The sequence below is a fragment of the Chiloscyllium punctatum genome, chromosome 26 (genome assembly GCF_047496795.1).
Source record: "Chiloscyllium punctatum isolate Juve2018m chromosome 26, sChiPun1.3, whole genome shotgun sequence".
NCBI lineage: Eukaryota > Metazoa > Chordata > Chondrichthyes > Orectolobiformes > Hemiscylliidae > Chiloscyllium > Chiloscyllium punctatum.
In genome coordinates this window covers 10,735,104-10,761,138 of record NC_092764.1, presented here as the reverse complement: position 1 = coordinate 10,761,138, position 26,035 = coordinate 10,735,104, and the positions used below count along the sequence as shown (strand labels likewise).

At 49.8% G+C, this 26,035-nt stretch overlaps 1 protein-coding gene across 6 annotated transcripts in view; it reads right to left on the bottom strand.

The window, feature by feature from the left end:
- The window catches only part of cdh8 (cadherin 8), a 286,471-nt gene that overhangs the window by 25,017 nt on the left and 235,419 nt on the right, over nucleotides 1-26,035 (bottom strand). For all 6 annotated transcript variants that reach the window (XM_072595844.1, XM_072595841.1, XM_072595838.1 and 3 more), the window contains exons 8-10: nucleotides 25,516-25,652; nucleotides 9,881-10,002; nucleotides 5,286-5,403 (exon numbers count right to left, since the gene is read on the bottom strand). In XM_072595844.1, coding sequence (XP_072451945.1) covers nucleotides 5,286-5,403; nucleotides 9,881-10,002; nucleotides 25,516-25,652 — 377 coding nt within the window. The remainder of the gene's footprint in view (nucleotides 1-5,285; nucleotides 5,404-9,880; nucleotides 10,003-25,515; nucleotides 25,653-26,035) is intronic.

The following is a 26,035-nucleotide window of genomic DNA, read 5'->3' as shown; positions in this document are numbered from 1 at the left end:
GAAGACTTGAGAAGGGAGGTAGTTACAAGAAAGGAAATAAAATAAACACAACAACCAATCAGTGCATAGCAAAGCCCAAGAGATGACAGATGAGGTTGATAGACAGCTAATATCCGCATTGTTCCTATGGCTAATTGTGACATTTTCAGCAAAACATTAGCACCCTTTAACACACAGTGATGGGATTTTTTTGAATCTATCTAAACAACCAAATGGAACGTTCAGTGCTGTTCTATAATCGTGCTGTTTGTGAGTGGGACATAAGCACACAGTTCCAGGATGCCAAAGCATCATCGTTGTGTAATCCGTGTGTGCGGAGGTAGGGGGTGTATTCGGGTGTTGGGGTGGATATATATGGGGCCATGGTTGCCAGAAGGTTGAGGAAGGGAATCAATGGCAAGGCAATGGTTGACGACAGTGCACCCTCCACACACTCAACTCCACCTGTCACTTCCCAATGTTCAACCTTCTAGTAAGTGTTGTGTGCTATGAAGTAAGAGCTACCTCCTGAGCCCCATGGAAGTGACCATCTGGATTCGTCTTTTCAAGAAACTCCGAGAGATTTCTCTGGAATTTCAGCTGTCATGCATGTTGCATATGGAATGAGTTTGTATGCAGCTAAATTACTCACAATGGCAGATGAATGAGGTTTTTATGTAATTCAGAGCCTGGGTTACCATGGCGGATGAAGGTGGACTATGGACCTTCATGTCCATAACTTAGTCCTGATGGAGGAGTTCAAAGATGTTGTCACCTCTAGCAACACATTCTGCAGTCACAGTAAGGAGGCTGACAGTGAAAAGTATGTGCAAATTGGATGTGGAGGGTCCTTGTGGTTATCCATTGCAGTGTACCGTGGCCACATTAGACTCTGCATGCTTTTGTTGACACTGTCTGGAGCCCAATCACCCGGAAACATGCTCCTAGATATATAAAAACAAGGAGCAGGAGTAGGCCATCTGGCCCCTTGAGCCTGCTGTGCCATTCAGTAAGATCATGGCTAGTCTTTTCACGGCCTCAGCTTCACTTACCCACCCTCTCACCATAACCCTTAGTTTTGTTACTGTTCAAAAATCTATCTATCTTTGCCTTAAAAACATTCAAGTAGGCAGCCTCAACTGCTTAACTGGGCAGGGAATTCCTCACATTTCCAACCTTTGGGTGAAGAAGTTCCTCCTCAACTCAGTCCTGATCCCCCTTATTTTGAGGCTATTTCCCCTCGTTCTAGTTTCATCCGCCAGTGGGAACAACCTTCCTCCTCCTATCTTATCTGTTCCCTTCCTAACTTTATATATTTGATAGGTGCTTACTTGGAAAGTCCTGTGAGATCTTTTACACCTTCTTTATATCTTCAATCCATTTCACTGAGTCTGACCTGGATGTGAACTCAGATCCCTGATAAATAAGAGGCAGTTCACTCTTAACCGTATCATTTTGATGGAAATTAAGTATTCCCTTTACTGATTTGTGCATGGGTCCTCACTGGGAGTATGATCTTGACTCTTACCTCATTGATCTGCTTGGTCCTTCCATTTTACAGATTCCTCTCATCATTCCCAGGTCAATGTTGATTTTCTGGCTCCTTAATTCCTTCTTTTGGAAAATTTTAATTCGCTCCATGTCTGGCTTTCACTTCTCTCATTATTATAATAGCTGATGTTGCGGCTGTAATCCATCCTTCTGGATTGCCCATTTGCCCTCTTGTGCTCTCTCTATCTCCACTTTCTCATTCAATTCTAAATCTCTTTCCATCCTCTTTAATTTATTCTTTGACTTTCAGCATGGAAGGAACTCAATGAATACATAATTTTTGGGTTGACTTGTTTAATAATTAGTCATCTTCACAGTCCTATTTATAGGAACTGGTAAGAACTAGTCTATTGGGAGCATTGTACAATTCAGCAGAAGAATCTTGCCACAGTATTTTCTATTTAATTGTGCTTTTTTTCTCCCTTCCAAAACATATTTGAACAGCTTGTAGTTTTAAAGCACAGCTACTTAATGAACTAATTAAGTGAGAGACTCGTAACATGGTTTTCCACAGCACACAAGAGTTTGAAAATAATATCTTCCTCGGGACTCACAGTAAAAGAAAAATACCACAAACGCTGGAAATCTGAAATAGTATTGGAAAGTGCTGGAGAAACTCCACACATCTGACAGCATCTGTGGGGAGAGAAGCAGAATTAATGTTTTGAGTCCAACGTTCTTCAGTTCTGAAGAAGTCATGAAATGTTAGCTTTGTTTCTTGCTCCATAGATGTTGCCAGACCTGTTGAGTATTCCCAACAATTTCAGTTTTTATTGTAGCTGATCCCAGCAATTGATCAATTAAAAAGAAACACTATGGAAATTGCACCTGCTCTTGAAACTAGCCCAAAGAGAAAAGTAAATCAGCAAATATTTCTAAGAGAAAAAATTAAAGAAGTGCAGGGAATTGAAAATAAATTACTGACTTGTTTTGTTAGATAGCTATTCTAGATAGGCATAATGGAATGAATAGCCTCCTTCAATACTGACAAATTCTATTGTGTTAGCTGATGGAATGGATTGCAAAAAGAGTCCAATGTTTAATGCATGACTTTAGACAAGTCTCACTTTATCCACAGTTCAGGATGCTTATGGGCAACTCCAATCTGAAGCTAATTCCATAAAAGCATAAGATGTCAGAGCAGACGTAGGCCATTCAGCCTATTGAGACTGCTCTGCTAGTCTATGAGATCTTGATTGCTCTGATCATCCTCGACTTCACTTTGCTGCACTTTCCTGCTATCCTTCTTCCAACATAAAGTTGTGAAGCATCACATTGACCCATATGGGTTGCCTGTGTTCCTCTGTTAGTTATCCATTATTCAAAGTCCTTAAGCAATTGAAACTGAACCTTAAGACTGAATTTGGCAGTAGGTTGGGTTGAGGATTGGAGTTGATTCCAGATTTACTCATTCAAGTTAAATTTCACCAGTTGCCGTGACAAGATTTTAACTCGCCAAAGCATTGGTCTGGCCATCCAGATGACTATTCTAGTGAAACTGATCACTCCACCATTGTCCCCAAACCATTAGCAATTAGGGATCCTGGAATGAGATTGAGAAGCAGTGTCAATTAAGACCAGTTGTTTCCAGGCAGCAATAGGAAGACTTTATGGTACAATAGTCGTCCTTAGAGATTAGATTAGATTTCCCTACAATGTGGAAACAGGCCCTTCAGCCCAACAAGTCCACACTGACCCTCTGAAGAATAACCCACCCAGACCCATTTCCCTCTGACTAATGTACCCAATTCACCTGACCTACACATCTTTGAACTGTGGGAGGAAACCAGAGCACCCAGAGGAAACCCACGCAGACACGGGGAGAATGTGCAAACTCCACACAGTCAGTCACCTGAGGCTGGATTTGAACCAGGGTCCCTGGCTCTGTGAGGCAGCAGTGTTAACCACTGAGTCACTGCACCACCCTAGTGTTCCTACGTCTAAGACAAGACACCCTGGTGTTGTCTCACCTGCTCCAGAGGTGTGTGTGTGATATGCCTGAATGGGTTGATGAAAAAACATCCAGCTCGCAATGTGGGCATCCCACTTGGGTTTCCATGTCAAGGCCAACATGGAAGGTTGAGAATGAATGACGTAGGGAAGAATGGAATGAACAGCTGTGTGAGGCAGAACTAAAGTCAAGGACTGTTCATGTATCAGTTAAGAGTGACTTGGTAACAGGATACCGGCCTTTGCAGAGTTATTTCAGTGCCAACCACCCAACCAACTGCTTCGTGATTTTAGCATCTGGTCCCACGATGGGTGGGTTCTGGGGGTGTTGAATATCAGCTGGTTGATGACCAGAAACCAGAGCTGCAGCAAGTGAGAGAATGTGTGGGGTCTGGGGTGGTCCAGGAGGGGTGTGTGTATGTGTGTGGGGGAGGGTCACATGATTCATAAAGCTGGGGTTCCTGTGTTTTGCAGCTGCCCAGATCATACTTTTGGATCCAGGAGCTACTCCCCTGAGATCTCAATCACACTAAACAATTCACAAGACTAGGCCCCAGAATGAGGAGGATTTATTGAAGAAGTTGGGACTGTTCTCCCTGGAGAGAAGCTGGCTGACAGATTTCATAAAGCTTTATAAAATCATAAGGGGACCAGATAGAGTTGATCAGGAGAAACTGTTCCAACTCCTATGAGGAACAAGAATGAAAAGGCAGTGATTTATAGTGATCTGCAAGTAAAGAAGGACATTGACCTATGGGGACATCACAGAATTGGTACAACTGGTGTTTATTAAATGTTTGACAAGTGCTTAACAATTTTCACAACAGTACACCTCCAATCATTCTGTACTCTGGCAATGCCAACCTCTTTCGTATTTCCAATTTTAATTGTTGTGCCTTTGGTAGCCAAGCCCTTACCTGTCTAGGCACTAAGCTCTGAAATTCTCTCTGGAATTCTGTCTGGAATTCTCTCCCTACACCTTATGTGCCTTTCCTCCTTTCTTCCCTCCGTTAAGATGCTCCTTGAACTTTTACCTCTTTGACCAAGCTTGCAGTCCCTGAGCTGAATAGCTCCTTTTCAAGAAAACACAGAACTGCAGATTCTAGAAATCTGAAATTAAAATGGAGAATGTTAGAGAAACTCAGCAGGTCTGATACCACGTGTGGAGAGAGAAACAGAGTTAATGTTTCAAGTCCAGTGACTCTTCGGGACAAAACGTTACCTCTGTTGCTCTCTCCACAGATGCTGCCAAACCTGCTAAGTTTCTCTAACACTTTGTTTTCATTTCTTCTCCCCTGTACCCCACCCGCCCACCTCCCCTTCCCCACCCCCCACCTCCCCCCCACCCCCCCACGCCCCACCTCCTTTTGAAGTTTCAGCTTAACTTTTGTTTCATAGTCACTCTGTGAATCACCTTGGGATGCTTTGTTTCATGAAAAGGCACAACAACAATGTGAATTGTTGTATGTTATTTTCACAGCACATTCCCCTTGCTGAAGTCAGTGCTCCTATAAAACGTTGTTCTCACCAAGCAACACATTTATTCAAAATCAGAAGAATTAGACAAAACGCACAGGCATGGTTGCTTGATTTATTTTTTAAGTCCTGTCAGAATAACAATTACCTTTGGAATGGATAATCCACCAGCTAATTACCGTGAGTTGTAATTAAGATCGAAAGGTATTGCAACATAATCTGAACAGTCCTGATTGCTTCCTGGCTTTACTAACAGTATCATCACTGTTTGATGGGACAATCTGAGATAGGGACATTACTCCCGTGTTGTGACAGTTGAGCATGTTTACCTGCGTTGTTCTTGATTGTGAAATTGGGGTTCCTGGAAATCTCTGGTGCCAGGTTGTAGAAGAAGTATTGCCCAGCCTTTGGGTCGTCCTTATCTGTGGCACTGACTGTTTGAATGACCTGTTAATGATTAAATGAACAGTGAAGACCAGCACTGGCAGTAAAAACAGAACACAACAGCAGGGTGTGGAGTCAGGTACAGGTTAATCTGCTACTGTTTTACCAGCAAAACTGTGAATGTTTTCTTCAGAAAAAGCTTGTACATTGATAAGAACTGGCAGGTGAAACTAGAACTAGGGGACATTGCCTCAAAATAAGGCTCGTTGCAGAGGAACCTCTTCACCCAAAGTGTTGGGAATCTGTGGAATTCCCTGCCCAGTGAAGCAGTTGAGGCTACCTCATTGAATGTTTTTAAGGAAAAGACAGATAGATTTTTGAACAGTAAAGGAATTAAGGATAATGCTGATGGGCAGGTAAACATAGCTGAGTCCATAACAGAGATCAGCCATGATCTTATTGAATGTTAGAGCAGGCTCAAGGGGCTCAATGGCCTACTCCTGCTCTTAGTTCTTACGTTGCATTCAAAGGTAGGAATCCTCCCATGCTTTCCTAATGTTGCTCAAGCACAACAACCAGAATAATCTTTACATCTTGACTTCTCTACCTCCCAACCATTTTTTCCTGGAGGCACTGATCAATGATAGATTACTTTCCCTAGGGGGGGTGGTTAGCTCAGTTGGCTGGACGGTTGGTTTGTGATACAGAATAATGTCAAACAGGCTGGGTTCCATTCCTACACTGGCTGAGGTTACCCTGAAGAACTTATCCTCCCCCCTCATCTGAGGTACGGTGACCCTCAGGTGAAATGACCACCAGTCAGCTCTGTAATGACAGAGCATTCCTATGATCTGGGGAGGCCATGGTGACTTTATCTTTATTATTCCATGAGTACAAATACCTTACAATGGTTCCATTGGTCTTACACCGGGCTCAACAGAGGGTATCATTAAGTTATCCTTGTTCTGCATTTGCTTGGACTCAATATTAAGTTAAATAATTTGACGGCCTGATCACCTTCTCTCATGTCCTTACCTCAACCTCCCCACACCCCAGGCCTTGCCACCACCAAGTATGGAAGGTTTGAGTTATTAAGAAAGGCTGGATAGGCTGGGACTTTTTCATTGGAGCACAGGAGGTTGAGAGGTGACCTGATAGAAGTTGATAAAATAATGAGAGGTATGGATAGAGTTAATGGGAATTGTCATTTCCCTACGATGGGAGATTTCAAGATGAGGGGGCACATTTTTAAGGTGAGAGGAGAGAGATTTAAAAAAGACATGAGGGGCAATTTGTTTTTTACACAGAGGGTGGTTCGTGTGTGGAATGAACTTCCTGAGGAAGTGGTGGATATGAATACAACATCAAGATTGAAAAGACATTTGGATAGATACATGAATAGGAAGGATTTGGAGGGATAAGGAACAGGAGTAGGCAGATGGGACTAGATTGGATTGGGTTTATGTTTGGTTTGGACTGGTTGGAAGGAAGGGTCTGTTTCCATGTTGTGTGACTGCATGACTCTATGACCTGGCTCGCTACAACAGCCAACCCATTGTCAGTGTCTAATGGTCCCCATTAACAGCGATTGATTTTTCCCAGGCTGACATTTACCCATTCCTTTGTCTGTCCAACTGCTGTTCTCACTCTCTGGGCTTTATCTCTGTCTATTGTTTGCTCCTCCCCCAACCCACCTTCAGCATATATACCAACCTTTTCCTAGCTACCATCAGTTCTAAAGATGGGTCAGTGGACCCAAAATGTTAACACTGCTTTCTCTCCACAGATGCTGCCAGACCTGCTGAATTTGCCCGCAATTTCTGCTTTTGTTTCTGTCCCAACTGAGTGTTTCCTAGACTAACTCTTGCTCAGATTCCCAGTGAACGCATTGTCATTGTGAGTGGGGGTACCTCTCTGGATGTTGGGGTCTACCTGCCTGGCTCCGTCAATAAAAGGTAACTGACTTACCCCTACCTCCTGCAGTGAGTACCTCAAAACAGACACTCCTGCACATTCTCCTTGTCACCCCTATCGCATGTGGTGGCAAGGCCAAGTCAATAGAGCTACTGGCTCTCTGATTGGATCAGAGATACCGAGATGCATGGAAGGAGACAAAATAGTAAGCTATTTGGTCCTTTGAGCCTGTTCTGTCATTCAATATGGTAATGGCTGATTATCCTACTCAGAACCCCATCCCGCCCCCTCATGCCCTCTGATCATTTTAGCCCTAAGAATTACATCTCACTCCTTCTGAAGAAAACATTCAATGCTTTGGCCTTGACTGCTTTCCAAGGCAAAGAATTTCACAAGTCTCACCACTCTCTGGGTGAAGAAATTTGTCCACATCTCAGTCCAAAATGGCCTACCCATCATCCTGAGGCTGTGATTCTAGTTCTGGAAGTCATTGGGAGTCTAACTGTCCTTTGTAACTAAATGATGGGCATCACAACCCCGATATCTGGTCACACAATCTCATTGGCACAGAATTTGGGATGTATTCTGACTGGTGAAATCTTGGCTGATATGTGACTGCTTCCCCACACTGGCCTGGTTAACTAACAAGCCCTTCAAAACCACCAAGAATCCATATTGCCAGTATCATTGGGGCAGTAGGGATGGGTGATACATATGAGCAGCATGGTGGCACAGTGGTTAGCACTGCTGCCTCACAGTGCCAGGGACCCGGGTTCAATCCCCGACTCAGGAGACTGACTGTGTGGAGTTTGCATGTTCTCCCCGTGTCTGTGTGGGTTTCCTCTGGGTGCTCCGGTTTCCTCCCACAGTCCAAAGATGTGCCGCTCAGGTGAATTGGCCATGCTAACTTGCCCATAGTGTTAGGTAAGGGGTAGGTGTAGATGTAGGGGAATGGGTGGGCTGCGCTTCGGCGGGTCGGTGTGGACTTGTTGGACCGAAGGGCCTGTTTCTACACTGCAAGTAATCTAATCTAATGTCTGCGTTTACCATGTGTTGAGAACAAAAGGATCGAAAGAGCATTCTCATCTGTATGACAGAGTGTCAGACATGTGGGTATGTTCAGCACATGAGTTTGCAGCAAGCTTTGTGATTTTAATTGCTTCTACTTTGGGAATCAGAGAGACTTCACTAGTAGAGGCAGGTTCATCTGAGATGTTCAGGAGGGCAATGGATGATTGCTTAAATAGAAATAGTGTACAAAAAAACCCAAGAGAATGATATTAAATCATGATATTTTACAGAACCAGTGCATAAATGATGGGTCAAATGGCCTCCAACTGTGCCCCAATCCTCTGATTATTTTTTTTGTGCAGACAGTGTCAGTTGGACTTGTATCAGAGTAATGCGAGGTGTTACAGACCAGAGAAAGAATTGAAAAATATATCCATTGCTGTATGGTGCAGAAACAGCTGTTTATTTGTAGACATCAAAGTTCTCCAAGCTACAATAAGTGAAAAGATTTTCTATAATCTCTTGCTGTGTTGTTGGTTGAGGGATACGTATTGACCAGAACACTGGGTAGAAATCCTTAGTTCCTCAAATCACACCATTGGATCTTTCACATCCCCTTGGAAGGGCAGGAAGGGTCTCTGTCCCCTTTTCTGAAAGGTAGCAGCTCTGACTGTGCAGCACTCCCCCAGTAGGGTACTGAACATTAGCCTAGATTCAGTAGTCAAAAAATGGCGGTGTGTTTTGAATTTCTGAGATGACTGCACAACTCCCCGTGTTTGCATCCAGTGTCTGATCACTGAGGAGTGAAGTAAAAACCTCTACCCTTTTACAGATGTCAGATATAATGAACAAACAGCAGAACTGGCTGGTACATTCTCCATCTCCCTTCACTAAACTGGGGTCAATTGCAAAACACAGCTGATGCTGTTAACCTAACAAAGACCACGGAAGCAAAGCCTGATACTTTACTGAATCAAAGTCAGTGAAAGCTGGAGAAACTCAGCAGGTCCGTCAGCATCCGTGGAGAGAGAGAAACAGAGTTAATGTTTCAAGTCCAGCATGACACCTCTTCAGAGCTGTTCTGGAGAAGAATCACAGAAGACTTGAAATGTTAACTGTGTTTCTCTCTCCACAGATGCTGCCAGACCTGCTGAGCTTCTCCAGTGCTCTCTGTGTTTGTTTCAGATTTCCAGTATCTGCAGTATTTTGCATTTACTGGATGTTATTAGGTGAGGTATGTGGGAGATATTATTGTGAGGACAACAGCAGCTATTGCATCATTTTAAGTTACCAATGTCCAACACATGGTGAGTAACTTCAATAAACGCACTAAGTGGGCAAGTTACTGTATCAGATGGAAATGGGGTTTTATGCCGTTCCCTGCATCATTCCCCACTAATGTAAGATGGTGCCAGGATTTTGGAACAAGCAGTGAACCCAATCCTATCTGTATCCTGACGATAACCAGCCCTTTTCATTTGAGTACATGACAATAAAGCTAATACTAATTCTACCAGACAAGGTTAAAACAGTTCCCTGTGAGAATTTTGTTTCTTCTCTAAAAATGAGTGCCCTGGGCATCAAAAATGCTTAATGTCTGTGTTGATGTACCCACCTGCCCAGATTTCCCATTTTCGCACAAGTATGCTTCAGTTTGTGAGGCAAGTTCCGGAGCATTGTCATTAACATCAAGCACTTTAATAGCCACTGGTACACGGGATACTTGGCTATGATTCCCTGCAGACAAAAATAAAATAAAATACAGTCAGTTAACACTCCAAAGACCACCAACAAGAGCGGGGCAGCGGATACATGGGAACACCACAGCATGTGAGTTCCCCACTCAGCATCCTTACTTGGAAATATATCACTGTCCCTTCACTGTTAAAATCCTGGATTTCCCTTCTGAAGGGTATTGTGGGTTTACCGACAGCACAAGGACTGCAGGTCACCAACCATCTTCTCAAGGGACAGGCAATAAATGCTACATGGCACCTCCAAGATGGTAAGAGAGTATATTGTACTTCACTGGAAATTTATCAAATTGTGATACGAAAGAAGAAAGGTTAGGCAGTAAAGTGGAGATAATTGGGAGAGAATTCTCAAGCTTCAGACTTCAATAACTTAATGCCTCAGTCATCCATGGAGCAGGGTCAAAATTTGTGGAAACCTCAGCAGACTAGAATTGAAGCACCACATATTGTTTGGACTATTGTCGAGCTGAAGGGATTTGCAGATATGGTGAAGTGTAAGGCAATGGAGAGCTTGAAAACCAAGGTGAGGATCTTAACATTAAGACATTGCTCAGCCAGAAGCCAGTGGAATTGAATGTTCACAGGGATGGGGAATGAACGAGACTTGGAGCAAGGAAAGACAGCTGAGTTTTGAATGACCTCAAGTTTATAGATGGTAGAAAGTAGGAGGTCAAGCAGGGCATCTGTTAGAAGGGTCAATGTTCAAGGTACAAAATGGCATGGATGAGAGTTTCCATCACACATGACAGATGGAGGTGATTGGCCAGGTATAGCCCAGGTATCATGGTAGGTAATCTTAGTGATAGGATGGATGTATGGTCAGAAACTCAGCCCAGATCAAATATGAAAGCAAGTTTGTGAACAGTCAAGTTCAGCCTTAGGAAGTTGACAGGAAGAGGGACAGAATTAGTGGTTACCCAGTGACATTTGTGGTTAATTTCTCAATATTTAGATGGAGAAAGTTTCTACTTATCCAGTCATGGGTGGCAAGGCAAGCAGTTTGACAATTTAGTGACTGCAGAGGGAGCTGAAAGTGATGGTGGTGAAGTAGGTCTGGATATCAAAGCAATGTATTTTTTGGACTATGTCTGCAAGGACCAGGGAGATGAGAATGAGGGGAGTTAAGGATAAATCTTTTGGATGAGGGAATGCAGCAGCACCGCAGGTAATAGTCTGGGAACTGGAAAAGAAACTACTGTATGTGACTGCAGTTGGGTAAATAATAATTGGGACAGGTGTGCAGACTCGGCTGGACAGTGCTAAAGGCACTTGAGTGGAAGTCAACAGATGTAGGCAGGCCCAAAGGCTAACAGAATACTTATTCATCAAAAATATTGGTCTGTTTCTGTTCTTGTTTTGCTTGGCACCCTTTCCGCCACTCAGGGAAAGTGATGTTATAAGTATTTGCAGTTCAATTCATTATTTGCTTTGAAGAAAAGGAGAGAAAGGAATTCAGAGCTACCAACTGTCCTGCATCTGCTGTCTTCAGTATGCCTGCAATCTTTAAAATCCAAACGTTGTTGCTTTCAAACCATGCCGCTAAGCCCTCAATCTCTTGCCTGTATTTTGTTTCAGCACTGTTTGAGATTCAAGCTCCAACAGTGGTGTCATCAGCAAACGTATAAATGGAGTTGGGCTGGAATATGGCCACACAGTCCTGAATGTATAAGGAGTATGTCAACATGGCCTCACACCTAAAATACATTGTCTGACCTGAGGTCTCACCTTTATTCTGATAAAAACTGAAGTTAACTTGGGTCAGTCACTTGAAAGAACTTCTGGCATTTACATATTAATCAATTGAAACCTGCACCTTCTTTCTAACTGATTAAACACTTAATAGCCATCTAGGTTTGCACAATACATTTAGATAAGTTGGATGAACCTTTGAACTTTTACTTATAAATTCTGCATCTGATGTATTCTATCTCACTACCTGCCTGAGGAAGGAGCAGTGCTCTGAAAGCTTGTGGCTTCAAATCAACCTGTTGGACTATAACCTGGTGTGGTGTGATTTTTGACTTTGTACACCCCAGTCCAACACTGACACCTTCACCTTTATAGCAGAGGATGAGTACATAGCCTTGTGGGGCACCAATGTACAGGATTATGGTAGAGGAGGTGCTGTCGCTACTGATAGTGGTCATTGGTCAGGGAGTTGAGGATCCAGTTACAGAGGGTGAAGCTGAGACAGAGGTCTCAGAGTTTAGAGATGAGCTTCTTTGGAATTGTGGTGTTGAAGGCAGAACTGTAGTCAATAAGTCGGAGGCTGACTTGGTTATCCTTGTTCTCCATATGTTCCAGGGATGATGGAGGGCCAAGGTGTAGGTGTCTGCTTTTACATCAATAAGCAAAGGATCAAGGCAGTTTGGTTGGCTGGATTTGATGTAAGCCATTACGAAACAAATGTGATATAATCAGTTCGAACACATTGATGAGATCATCTTCAACTCTTTAAATGCAAAAGTTGCACACCCAAAGTTTAACCTCTTAAGTCCTATTATCATTCTGGTCAATCTGTGCTGTGACATTGCCTTCAATGTCGATACATGGCACTTAGATATGAAATTTACAAAGGACACTGCCGAAATATAACAAAATAATAACTTCAACAAGTTGTGCTCAGGTTTTCTTTTTCATTAGCAAATGAAATTTTCCCACACAAATATTTTCCCACCTCATTAAAATGTAAAACTGTCACTTCATAAATAAGGGATGTGTGTAAATCAATATTGAACACACCAAAGAGCAAATAATCGCTACATTTTGTGCGGAGGAGACAGCACCGAGAAAAATTGATGTAAATTCGCCAAATGATCTGGCACATATTTCACTTCAGTCGGAAATGTAAACATTAATTTGAGATCAGTTCTAATTGTTCATTAAACAGGAAGCAGAATACAAATTATTTCTTGCTGGTTTGAATTCTCAGCCAGTGAAGGCGCGATGTCGTACAATGTCAAGAAGAGACAAGTTTGCTTTTGTTTTTTTGTAAGCTTGATCTTGTCTCTGCTTTGTCAGTCAAAGAGACTGGAGATTAGTAGCATTATAATACACTCCACTGTTCTATGTCTCAACACCATGAGGTATAGGAGCAGATATAGGCCATTGGTCCATTGAGTATTTGCTATTTGAGAATGATATGTTTCTCAACCCTAATCTCCTGCCATCTCTCCATTACCATTGAACCCCTTACAAATCAAGAACCTTTCTATCTCTGTCTTCGAGAAATTTGGCCTCCATAGCCATCTGCGACACTGAGATCCACAGATTCACCATCCTTTGGTTGAAAAATTTCCTCCTCGTCTCAGTTCTAAAGGGTCATCCCTTTGCTCTGAGGCTGTACCTGGATCCTCAACTCCCTGACCCATAGACCACAATAAGTAGCGACAGCACCTCCTCCACCATAATCCTCAACCCATTCCCATTCCTTCCCTTCCTTTTAGCTTTACTTATTACGCTGTCTGTCACCGTGACCTCCTTCCCATCCCGTTAGTTTTGCTTGATGTCTGTATCGGGTCTTTCTTGAAAGGAACTTAAAAGACCCCTATATCGACAACAAGCAAAATTAATGTCATTTACAAAATACCTTGCATGAACTGTAACAAAGACTACATTGGACAAACAGGTAGAAATCTAGCCACCAGGATTCATGAACATCAACTCGCCACAAAACGACATGACCCAGTCTCACTAATATCCTTACATACAGATGAGGAAGAACACCACTTCAACTGGGACAACACATCCATCCTAGGCCAAGTCAAACAGAGACATGCATGAGATTTCCTGGAAGCGTGGCATTCCAACCGGAACTCTATCAACAAACACATTGACTTGGAGCCGATTTACTACCCCTGAGAAAAAGAACAGGAAATGACATAACCATAGGAAATGACATCACCACAGTAAAAACAATCAGTAACCCAAAGAAACCCAAACATATAAATAGAAAGCAGGAATCATCAGCAATGCTTAGTGCAGAGGCTCACTGATGATGTAACCTAGTATGGCGACAAAACACCTGAAAACGAACCTTCCAGCTCAGCGAGCAATCCTACATCCAGTACCTCAACCGAGCAACAAATCTTCTCAAAACTCACTAAGAGCATTCTATATTCTAACCACTCAGTGTCACTTCTGCTTATTTTGTCAATCACCTCTGCTCGGATTGGGTAAGGATAGGTTTAATTCCTTCAGGAATATTAGTGAAGGAGGTGGAAGTTTCAAACAATCCAACAATTCCATGGTTACTTTAACAGATATTATCTTCTTACGTAAAAAAGTTTCTGAAACCATTGCCATGCATGTTGGATTTCTCTTTGATTTCAAGCCTCTTGAGTTCTTGCCCAGTCTCATAACAAATAAGCTATTGAACACAACAAACACAACACAGACATGGAGGAAATAGGCCGAAAGAGCAAAAATTCGAAAAGCAGAGAAAATTAACTGCAAGCGTGTTTCTAATGATAACCATTGACCATATGTTGCAAGAAGAGAAACACCTTAATATATACGAAGTTTTCTTTGCACGAATGTATTAATTATTAACGAGTCAATCCACATTGATGTTGCACAGGGGCATTGCAAGAGATTCGTCAGCTTTCTCTTTTCACATCTTCAAACTCTTCCGCTGGAGAATAGTATGAAGTGTTGGAAGGATTCACAGCTTGATTAATAATGTGATAAGTGCCAATGATCCTTCAGACTCAGCTTGGCTGATCTGTTACTGCAGAGGATTCGAACCAGGACCCTATTGTGAGGCAAGGACACTATCACTAAGCCAAAGGTTTGACCCTCGACTGTAGCTCAAGTTGGCAGAGATTAATTTACCAGAGCAAGCAAGCATATTCAAAATGGTCATTTAACACTATGTTCAGCTCCTGCTATTCTATTCCCATTATAATTTTGGTGGTTTTTCATTATAAATAGTCAAGAGCTGTACAGCATAAAAACAGACCATTCAGTCCAACTCATCCATGCAGACCTAAATTAATCTAGTCTGTTTGCCAGCATTTGGCCCATATCCCTTTAAACCCTTCCTATTCATATATCCTTCCAGGTGCCTTTTAAATGTTGTAATTGTACCAGCCTCTGCCACTTCCTTTGGCAGCTCATTCCATACACGTACCACCCTCTCAGTGAAAAAGTTGCTCTTTTGGTCCCTTTTATATCTTTCCCCTCTCACCCTAAACCCTCTAGTTCTGGACTCCCCCACCCCAGGGAAAATACCTCATCTATTTACCCTATCCATGCCCCTCCTGATTTTATAAATTTCTACAATATCACCCCTCAGCCTCTGATGGTCCAGAGTTTAGAATTAGATTCAGTTTCTTACTTCAAAGGGCCTTAGGGCAGTCAGGGAACAAGTCACCACAGCGGGAAGGTTTAGTTGGTAAAGCTTCCAAATTAGAAGTGTTTGGTTAGAATGAAGAAAGTTTAGGATCTCAGACGTATGGTAAATTTTACAAAAACAAATTTGGAAAAGACTCATTGAAGTGAATCCACGGGTCATAGTAAAAAACTGTCAGGAATTAGTTTTAAAGAGTTGAGACCATGGTATAATTTCTCTGGATTTGAGTTTCTGTAATGGTTACTATTGGGAAATACGTTGAAACTTAAATTGCTTTGCAGTTCAAGATCTTCCTGTCTTAATTATGCAAATATCTTGGTTTATTCTTTTTCCTTTGTACAATAAGCCTTTGTTCTATTGTTAAAGAACATTTGCAGTCTCATGTAAATATGTTCCAGTAACTAATCACCACACTATTTAAGCATACAAAAACTTTCATTCTAGGATCTGGCAGAGGACCATCAGCTAACATTGTAAAATATGTATTTCCACATTCTCAACTGTTCGTCAATGATCTTTGCATTTTCATCTGAGTGAGCTTGCTTTTTGGCAATAAACCAGTTATTTGATGGTGACTAAAAGAGCACAGCTGCCATGCTGTATCTGAGGTAAAAAGAGGTAAAAAGAGGTAAATTCGAAGCTCCTTGGATGCTGCCTGAACTGCTGTGCTCTTCCAGCACCACTAATCCAGATGCTGTATCTGAGATCTGCACATGTGGTCACATCACAATCCAACTAAACTTCAATCTTGTGATCAGTGGAGGAGTAGGACGACAAAAGGTAACGGTGTGTACCTCTGACCTTGATCGCAACAATGTATTTCAGCAGCGGAGCGGGTCATGGGCAGGATCCTGGAGTGGGGTCAGAGGGAGTCCTGGCGTGGGGTCAGAGGGAGTCCTGGCGTGGGGTCAGAGGGAGTCCTGGAGTGGGGTCAGACCGAGTCCTGGAATGGGGTCAGATCCAGTGCCGGAGTGGGGTCAGACCCAATGCGGGAGTGAGGCTGAGACCTGGAGCGGGAATCAGAGCGTGCTCGGGGTGAGGCCTGGAGCGGGAATCAGAGCGTGCTCGGGGTGAGGCCTGGAGCGGGAATCAGAGCGTGCTCGGGGTGAGACCTGGAGCAGGGAGCTGAGGACATGTGGGCCGCGATCTGGAGTGCAAATCAGACTGTGCTTGGGGCGACTCCTGGAGCGGGAATCAAAGCGCGATCTATCTGAGACCAGGAGTGGAAATCAGTGCGTGCTCGGGCCGAGACCTGGAGCGGGCATCAGAGTGCACTCAGGTGGAGACCAGGAGCGTGAATCAGAGCGTGCTCAGGCTGAGAGCTTTAGTGGGAATCAGAGCGTGCTCGGGCTGAAACCTGGAGCGGGAACCAGAGCGTGCTCAGGCCGAGACCTGGAGCAGGAATCAGGGTGCACTCGGACCGAGACTTGGAGCGGGGAGCAGAGCGTGCTGAGGGTGAGACCTGAAGCGGGGAGCAGAGCGTGCTCGGGGCGAGACCTGGAGCGGGAATCAGAGCGTGCTCGGTCTGAGACCTGGAGCGGGCATCAGAGCGTGCTCGGGGTGAGACCTGGAGTGTGAATCAGAGCGTACTCGGGGCAAGACCTGGAGCGTGAATCAGAGTGTGTTCGGGCCGAGACCTGGAGCGTGAATCAGAGTGTGTTCGGGCCGAGACCTGAGCGAGGAGCAGAGTGTGCTCGGGCCGAGACCTGGAGCGGGAATCAGAGTGTGCTCGGGGCGAGACCTGGAGTGGGGAGCAGAGTGTGCTCGGGGTGAGACCTGGAGCAAGGGAACAGAGTGTACTCGGCTCGAGACCTGGACCCGAAATTAGAGTGTGCTCAAGCCGGGACCTGGAGCAGGGAGCAGAGCGGCCTCTGGCCGAGACCCAGAACGGGAATCAGAGTGGGCTCGGTCCGAGACCTGGAGCGGGGAGCAGTGTGCACTCGGTCCGAGACCTGGAGCGGGGAGCAGTGTGCACTCGGTCCGAGACCTGGAGCGGGGAGCAGTGTGCACTCGGGCCGAGACCTGGAGCGGGGAGCAGTGTGCACTCGGTCCGAGACCTGGAGCGGGGAGCAGTGTGCACTCGGGCCGAGACCTGGAGCGGGGAGCAGTGTGCACTCGGTCCGAGACCTGGAGCGGGGAGCAGTGTGCACTCGGTCCGAGACCTGGAGCGGGGAGCAGTGTGCACTCGGGCCGAGATCCAGAACGGGAATCAGAGCTCGGTCCGAGACCTGGAGCGAGGAGCAGTGTGCACTCGGGCCGAGATCCAGAACGGGAATCAGAGCTCGGTCCGAGACCTGGAGCGGGGAGCAGAATGTGCTCGGGTCAAGACTTGGAGCGAATATCAGATTACACTCGGGCCGAGACCTGGAGCAGGGCGCCGAGTGCATTCGGGACGAGACCTGGAGCTGGAGCAGAGTGCACTCGGGATGATACCTGGAGTGGGGAGCAGAGCGCACTCTAGGTGAGACCTGGAGCCGGGAGCAGAGGACACTCGGGCCGGGATCTGGAGTGCAAATCAGAGTGTGCTCGGGCCGAGACCTGGAGCGGGAATCAGAGCGTGCTCGGTCTGAGACCTGGAGCGGGAATCAGAGCGTGCTCGGGGTGAGACCTGGAGCGGGAATCAGAGTGTGCTCAGGCTGAGACCTGGAGCGGGAATCAGAGCGTGCTCGGTCTGAGACCTGGAGCGGGAATCAGAGCGTGCTCGGGGTGAGACCTGGAGCGGGAATCAGAGCGTGCTCGGGGTGAGACCTGGAGCAGGGAGCTAAGGACATGTGGGTCGCGATCTGGAGTGCAAATCAGACTGTGCTTGGGGCGACTCGTGGAGCGGGAATCAAAGCGCGATCTATCTGAGACCAGGAGTGGAAATCAGTGCGTGCTCGGGCTGAAACCTGGAGCGGGCATCAGAGTGCACTCAGGTGGAGACCAGGAGCGGGAATCAGAGCGTGCTCAGGGCGAGACCTGGAGCGGGAATCAGAGCGTGCTCAGGGCGAGACCTGGAGCGGGAATCAGAGCGTGCTCGGGGCGAGACCTGGAGCGGGAATCAGAGCGTGCTCGGGGTGAGGCCTGGAGCGGGAATCAGAGCGTGCTCGGGGTGAGGGCTGGAGCGGGAATCAGAGCGTGCTCGGGGTGAGGCCTGGAGCAGGAATCAGAGCGTGCTCGGGGTGAGGGCTGGAGCGGGAATCAGAGCGTGCTCAGGCTGAGACCTGGAGCGGGAATCAGAGCGTGCTCGGTCTGAGACCTGGAGCGGGAATCAGAGCGTGCTCGGGGTGAGACCTGGAGCGGGAATCAGAGCGTGCTCGGGGTGAGACCTGGAGCAGGGAGCTAAGGACATGTGGGCCGCGATCTGGAGTGCAAATCAGACTGTGCTTGGGGCGACTCGTGGAGTGGGAATCAAAGCGCGATCTATCTGAGACCAGGAGTGGAAATCAGTGCGTGCTCGGGCCGAGACCTGGAGCGGGCATCAGAGTGCACTCAGGTGGAGACCAGGAGCGTGAATCAGAGCGTGCTCGGGCTGAGAGCTTTAGTGGGAATCAGAGCGTGCTCGGGCTGAAACCTGGAGCGGGAACCAGAGCGTGCTCAGGCCGAGACCTGGAGCAGGAATCAGGGTGCACTCGGACCGAGACTTGGAGCGGGGAGCAGAGCGTGCTGAGGGTGAGACCTGAAGCGGGGAGCAGAGCGTGCTCGGGGCGAGACCTGGAGCGGGAATCAGAGCGTGCTCGGTCTCAGACCTGGAGCGGGAATCAGAGCGTGCTCGGGGTGAGACCTGGAGTGTGAATCAGAGCGTGCTCGGGGCAAGACCTGGAGCAGGAATCAGAGCGTGCTCGGTCTGAGACCTGGAGCGGGAATCAGAGCGTGCTCGGTCTGAGACCTGGAGCGGGAATCAGAGCGTGCTCAGGGCGAGACCTGGAGCGGGAATCAGAGCGTGCTCGGGGCGAGACCTGGAGCGGGAATCAGAGCGTGCTCGGGGTGAGGCCTGGAGCGGGAATCAGAGCGTGCTCGGGGTGAGGGCTGGAGCGGGAATCAGAGCGTGCTCGGGGTGAGGCCTGGAGCGGGAATCAGAGCGTGCTCGGGGTGAGGCCTGGAGCAGGAATCGGAGCGTGCTCAGGCCGAGACCTGGAGCGTGAATCAGAGTGTGTTCGGGCCGAGACCTGGAGCGTGAATCAGAGTGTGTTCGGGCCGAGACCTGAGCGAGGAGCAGAGCGTGCTCGGGCCGAGACCTGGAGTGGGGAGCAGAGTGTGCTCGGGCCGAGACCTGGAGCGGGAATCAGAGTGTGCTCGGGGCGAGACCTGGAGTGGGGAGCAGAGTGTGCTCGGGGTGAGACCTGGAGCAAGGGAACAGAGTGTACTCGGCTCGAGACCTGGACCCGAAATTAGAGTGTGCTCAAGCCGGGACCTGGAGCAGGGAGCAGAGCGGCCTCTGGCCGAGACCCAGAACGGGAATCAGAGTGGGCTCGGTCCGAGACCTGGAGCGGGGAGCAGTGTGCACTCGGTCCGAGACCTGGAGCGGGGAGCAGTGTGCACTCGGTCCGAGACCTGGAGCGGGGAGCAGTGTGCACTCGGTCCGAGACCTGGAGCGGGGAGCAGTGTGCACTCGGTCCGAGACCTGGAGCGGGGAGCAGTGTGCACTCGGGCCGAGATCCAGAACAGGAATCAGAGCTCGGTCCGAGACCTGGAGCGAGGAGCAGTGTGCACTCGGTCCGAGATCCAGAACGGGAATCAGAGCTCGGTCCGAGACCTGGAGCGAGGAGCAGTGTGCACTCGGGCCGAGATCCAGAACGGGAATCAGAGCTCGGTCCGAGACCTGGAGCGGGGAGCAGAATGTGCTCGGGTCAAGACTTGGAGCGAATATCAGATTACACTCGGGCCGAGACCTGGAGCAGGGCGCCGAGTGCATTCGGGACGAGACCTGGAGCTGGAGCAGAGTGCACTCGGGATGATACCTGGAGTGGGGAGCAGAGCGCACTCGGGATGATACCTGGAGCGGGGAGCAGAGCGCACTCTAGGTGAGACCTGGAGCCGGGAGCAGAGGACACTCGGGCCAGGATCTGGAGTGCAAATCAGAGTGTGCTCGGGCCGAGACCTGGAGCAGGAATCAGAGCGTGCTCGGTCTGAGACCTGGAGCGGGAATCAGAGCGTGCTCGGTCTGAGACCTGGAGCGGGAATCAGAGCGTGCTCGGTCTGAGACCTGGAGCGGGAATCAGAGCGTGCTCGGGGTGAGACCTGGAGCGGGAATCAGAGCGTGCTCGGGGTGAGACCTGGAGCGGGAATCAGAGCGTGCTCGGGGTGAGACCTGGAGCGGGAATCAGAGCGTGCTCGGGGTGAGACCTGGAGCGGGAATCAGAGTGTGCTCAGGCTGAGACCTGGAGCGGGAATCAGAGGGTGCTCGGTCTGAGACCTGGAGCGGGAATCAGAGCGTGCTCGGGGTGAGACCTGGAGCGGGAATCAGAGCGTGCTCGGGGTGAGACCTGGAGCAGGGAGCTAAGGACATGTGGGCCGCGATCTGGAGTGCAAATCAGACTGTGCTTGGGGCGACTCGTGGAGCGGGAATCAAAGCGCGATCTATCTGAGACCAGGAGTGGAAATCAGTGCGTGCTCGGGCCGAGACCTGGAGCGGGCATCAGAGTGCACTCAGGTGGAGACCAGGAGCGTGAATCAGAGCGTGCTCGGGCTGAGAGCTTTAGTGGGAATCAGAGCGTGCTCGGGCTGAAACCTGGAGCGGGAACCAGAGCGTGCTCAGGCCGAGACCTGGAGCAGGAATCAGGGTGCACTCGGACCGAGACTTGGAGCGGGGAGCAGAGCGTGCTGAGGGTGAGACCTGGAGCGGGAATCAGAGCGTGCTCGGTCTGAGACCTGGAGCGGGAATCAGAGCGTGCTCGGTCTGAGACCTGGAGCGGGAATCAGAGCGTGCTCAGGGCGAGACCTGGAGCGAGAATCAGAGCGTGCTCGGGGTGAGGCCTGGAGCGGGAATCAGAGCGTGCTCGGGGTGAGGCCTGGAGCGGGAATCAGAGCGTGCTCGGGGTGAGGCCTGGAGCAGGAATCAGAGCGTGCTCAGGCCGAGACCTGGAGCGTGAATCAGAGTGTGTTCGGGCCGAGACCTGGAGCGTGAATCAGAGTGTGTTCGGGCCGAGACCTGAGCGAGGAGCAGAGCGTGCTCGGGGCGAGACCTGGAGCGGGAATCAGAGCGTGCTCGGGGCGAGACCTGGAGTGGGGAGCAGAGTGTGCTCGGGGTGAGACCTGGAGCAAGGGAACCGAGTGTACTCGGCTCGAGACCTGGACCCGAAATTAGAGTGTGCTCAAGCCGGGACCTGGAGCAGGGAGCAGAGCGGCCTCTGGCCGAGACCCAGAACGGGAATCAGAGTGGGCTCGGTCCGAGACCTGGAGCGGGGAGCAGTGTGCACTCGGTCCGAGACCTGGAGCGGGGAGCAGTGTGCACTCTGTCCGAGACCTGGAGCGGGGAGCAGTGTGCACTCTGTCCGAGACCTGGAGCGGGGAGCAGTGTGCACTCTGTCCGAGACCTGGAGCGGGGAGCAGTGTGCACTCGGTCCGAGACCTGGAGCGGGGAGCAGTGTGCACTCGGTCCGAGACCTGGAGCGGGGAGCAGTGTGCACTCGGTCCGAGACCTGGAGCGGGGAGCAGTGTGCACTCGGTCCGAGACCTGGAGCGGGGAGCAGTGTGCACTCTGTCCGAGACCTGGAGCGGGGAGCAGTGTGCACTCGGTCCGAGACCTGGAGCGGGGAGCAGTGTGCACTCGGTCCGAGACCTGGAGCGGGGAGCAGTGTGCACTCGGTCCGAGACCTGGAGCGGGGAGCAGTGTGCACTCGGGCCGAGACCTGGAGCGGGGAGCAGTGTGCACTCTGTCCGAGACCTGGAGCGGGGAGCAGTGTGCACTCGGTCCGAGACCTGGAGCGGGGAGCAGTGTGCACTCGGTCCGAGACCTGGAGCGGGGAGCAGTGTGCACTCGGTCCGAGACCTGGAGCGGGGAGCAGTGTGCACTCTGTCCGAGACCTGGAGCGGGGAGCAGTGTGCACTCTGTCCGAGACCTGGAGCGGGGAGCAGTGTGCACTCGGTCCGAGACCTGGAGCGGGGAGCAGTGTGCACTCGGTCCGAGACCTGGAGCGGGGAGCAGTGTGCACTCGGTCCGAGACCTGGAGCGGGGAGCAGTGTGCACTCGGTCCGAGACCTGGAGCGGGGAGCAGTGTGCACTCGGTCCGAGACCTGGAGCGGGGAGCAGTGTGCACTCGGTCCGAGACCTCGAGCGGGGTGCAGTGTGCACTCGGGCCGAGATCCAGAACGGGAATCAGAGCTCGGTCCGAGACCTGGAGCGAGGAGCAGTGTGCACTCGGGCCGAGATCCAGAACGGGAATCAGAGCTCGGTCCGAGACCTGGAGCGGGGAGCAGAATGTGCTCGGGTCAAGACTTGGAGCGAATATCAGATTACACTCGGGCCGAGACCTGGAGCGGGGAGCAGTGTGCACTCGGTCCGAGACCTGGAGCGGGGAGCAGTGTGCACTCGGTCCGAGACCTGGAGCGGGGAGCAGAATGTGCTCGGGTCAAGACTTGGAGCGAATATCAGATTACACTCGGGCCGAGACCTGGAGCAGGGCGCCGAGTGCATTCGGGACGAGACCTGGAGCTGGAGCAGAGTGCACTCGGGATGATACCTGGAGCGGGGAGCAGAGCGCACTCGGGATGATACCTGGAGCGGGGAGCAGAGCGCACTCTAGGTGAGACCTGGAGCCGGGAGCAGAGGACACTCGGGCCGGGATCTGGAGTGCAAATCAGAGTGTGCTCGGGCCGAGACCTGGAGCGGGAATCAGAGTGCAATCGTGTCGAGGCAGGGAGCAGAGAGATTCCCGGAACGGGGAGCAGAGAGAGACCCGGAGCCCACTCTGTGTGGAGTTTGCACATTCTCCCTGTGTCTGCGTTGAGCAGTCCCGGAGCGGGGACCAGAGAGAGACCCGGAGAAGGGAGCAGAGTGAGTCCTGGAGCGGTAAGCAAAGAGAGAGACCCAGACCGGGGAACAGAGAGAGTCCGGGTGCGAGGAGCAGAGAGAGTGTCCCGGAGCGGGAAGCAGAGACAGTCCCAGAGTGGGAAGCAGAGACAGGCCGAGAGCAGGGAACAGAGAGAGTCCCGGAGAAGGGAGCAGAGTGAGTCCCGGAGCGGGGAGCAGAGACAGTCCCGGAGTGGGGAACAGAGAGAGAGACCCGGAGCGGGGAACAGAGTCAGTCCAAGAGCGGGGAGCAGAGACAGTCCAAGAGCGGGGAGCAGAGAGAGTCCCGGAGCGGGGAACAGAGAGTCTCGGAGCGGGGAGCAGAGAGAGTCCCAGAGCAGGGAGCAGAGAGAGTCCCGGAGCGGGGAACAGAGAGAGTCCCGGAGCGGGGAACAGAGAGTCTCGGAGCGGGGAGCAGAGAGAGTCCCGGAGCGGGGAGCAGAGAGAGTCCCGGAGCGGGGAACAGAGAGTCTCGGAGCGGGGAGCAGAGAGAGTCCCAGAGCAGGGAGCAGAGAGAGTCCCGGAGCGGGGAACAGAAAGAGTCCCTGAAAGGGGAACAGAGAGAGTCCCAGAGCAGAGAACAGAGAGTGTCCCAGAGCAGGGAGCAGAGAGAGTCCCGGAGCGGGGAACAGAAAGAGTCCCAGAGCGGGGAGCAGAGAGAGTCCCAGAGCAGAGAACAGAGAGTGTCCCAGAGCAGGGAGCAGAGAGAGTCCCGGAGCGGGGAACAGAGAGAGTCCCAGAGCAGGGAACAGAGAGAGTCCCAGAGCAGGGAATAGAGAGTGTCCCGGAGCAGGGAGCAGAGACAGTCCCAGAGGGGGGAGCAGAGACAGTCCCGGAGCGAGGAGCAGAGACAATCCTGGAGTGGGGAAGAGCGCGAGTCCCAGAGGGGGGAACAGAGAGATTCCCAGAGTGGGGAACAGAGAGAGTCTTCGATCGAGAAACAGAGACAGTCCCAGAGCGGGGAAGAGAGTGAGTCTCGGAGCGGGGAATAGAGACAGTCCCGGAGCGGGGAACAGAGACAGTCTTGTAGCAGGGAACAGAGCGAGTCCCGGAGCAGGGAACAGAGACAGTCTCAGATGGGGAACAGAGCGAGTCTCGGAGCGGGGAATAGAGACAGTCCCGGAGCGGGGAACAGAGACAGTCTTGTAGCAGGGAACAGAGCGAGTCCCGGAGCAGGGAACAGAGACAGTCTCAGATGGGGAACAGAGCGAGTCTCGGAGCGGGGAATAGAGACAGTCTCGGAGCGGGGCACAGAGACAGTCTCGGAGCGGGGAGCAGAGTGAGTCCCGGAACGGGGAGCAGAGAGAGACCCGGAGCAGGGAACAGAGAGAGACCCGGAGCGGGGAACAGAGAGACTCCCGGAGCAGGGAACAGAGAGAGACCCGGAGCGGGGAGCAGAGAGACTCCCGGAGCGGGGAACAGAGAGACTCCCGGAGCGGGGAACAGAGAGACTCCCGGAGCAGGGAACAGAGAGAGACCCGGAGCGGGGAGCAGAGAGACTCCCGGAGCGGGGAACATAGCGAGTCCCGAAGTGGGGAACAGAGAGAGTCTTCGAGCGGGGAACAGAACGAGTCCTGGAGCGGGGAGCAGAGAGAGTCCCGGAGCGGGGAGCAGAGAGAGTCCCGGAGCGGGGAGCAGAGAGAGTCCCGGAGCGGGGAGCAGAGAGAGTCCCGGAGCGGGGAACAGAGAGAGTCCCGGAGCGGGGAGCAGAGAGAGTCCTGAGCAGTGGCCAGCATATGGAGACAGCCGGGCATCTTGTTCTGAAGCTGGCAGGCAAGGACTCGTTGGGAAAAAACGTAGGTGATGACAACTTTTAGTTACTTTTTTTCTCATTCTGCACGTTTTAACCTCTCTATTCCTGTGCGAAGCTTTTTGTTTTACTATTTAAATTCTGAAATAACACCGAGTGTCTGTACCTCGCTACTCTGGACCTCAGTCTGTGCCAAGAGGTGACATGACAAACTCTTCACTGCACTCACTCGAGTCCACATGACCATAAAGGTTATTCTCGTGAAAGCTAGATGCAATAAGCCACTTCATGACCCATCTCTTGCCCTGCATTGGTTCTACTTTGATCTATTTTGAATAACATGAAGGGAAGTCACCCAGAAGCTTAAAGTTCTAACACTAAAACTGGCCACCAAGATACATACTGGTTTCTGTAGCAATCACGGTGATGTTATGCCAAACTTCAGTCTCTCTGTCCAGGGGTTTGGCCAGGGTTATTTTTCCATCATCAGTGTTAATGTTGAATAACCTTTCAAGGTCGGTGTGCCGGTCGATTGAATACCTACAAAACGAAGAGATAGATTGCGTAACTATCATGCTCAACGTACACACCCCGAAAGAGGGTACGGGGACGGAACTTTATTTAGATCTTCAACAAGGTTGTGAAACAGGCAATTCCTGATTCACCATCCATTTACAAACCCATCCAGGCTTTAGGTCATTAGGAAAAGATCATTAGCAGGACTTATACACTTAATGGTAAGGTCCTAGGGAGTGTTGCTGAACAAAGAGACCTTGGAGTGGTGGTTCTTAGCTCCTTGAAAGTGGGATCGCAGGTAGATAGGATAGTGAAGAAGGCATTTGGTATGCTTTCCTTTATTCGTCAGAGTATTGAGTACAGGAGTTGGGATGTCATGTTGCGGCTATACAGGACATTAGTTAGGC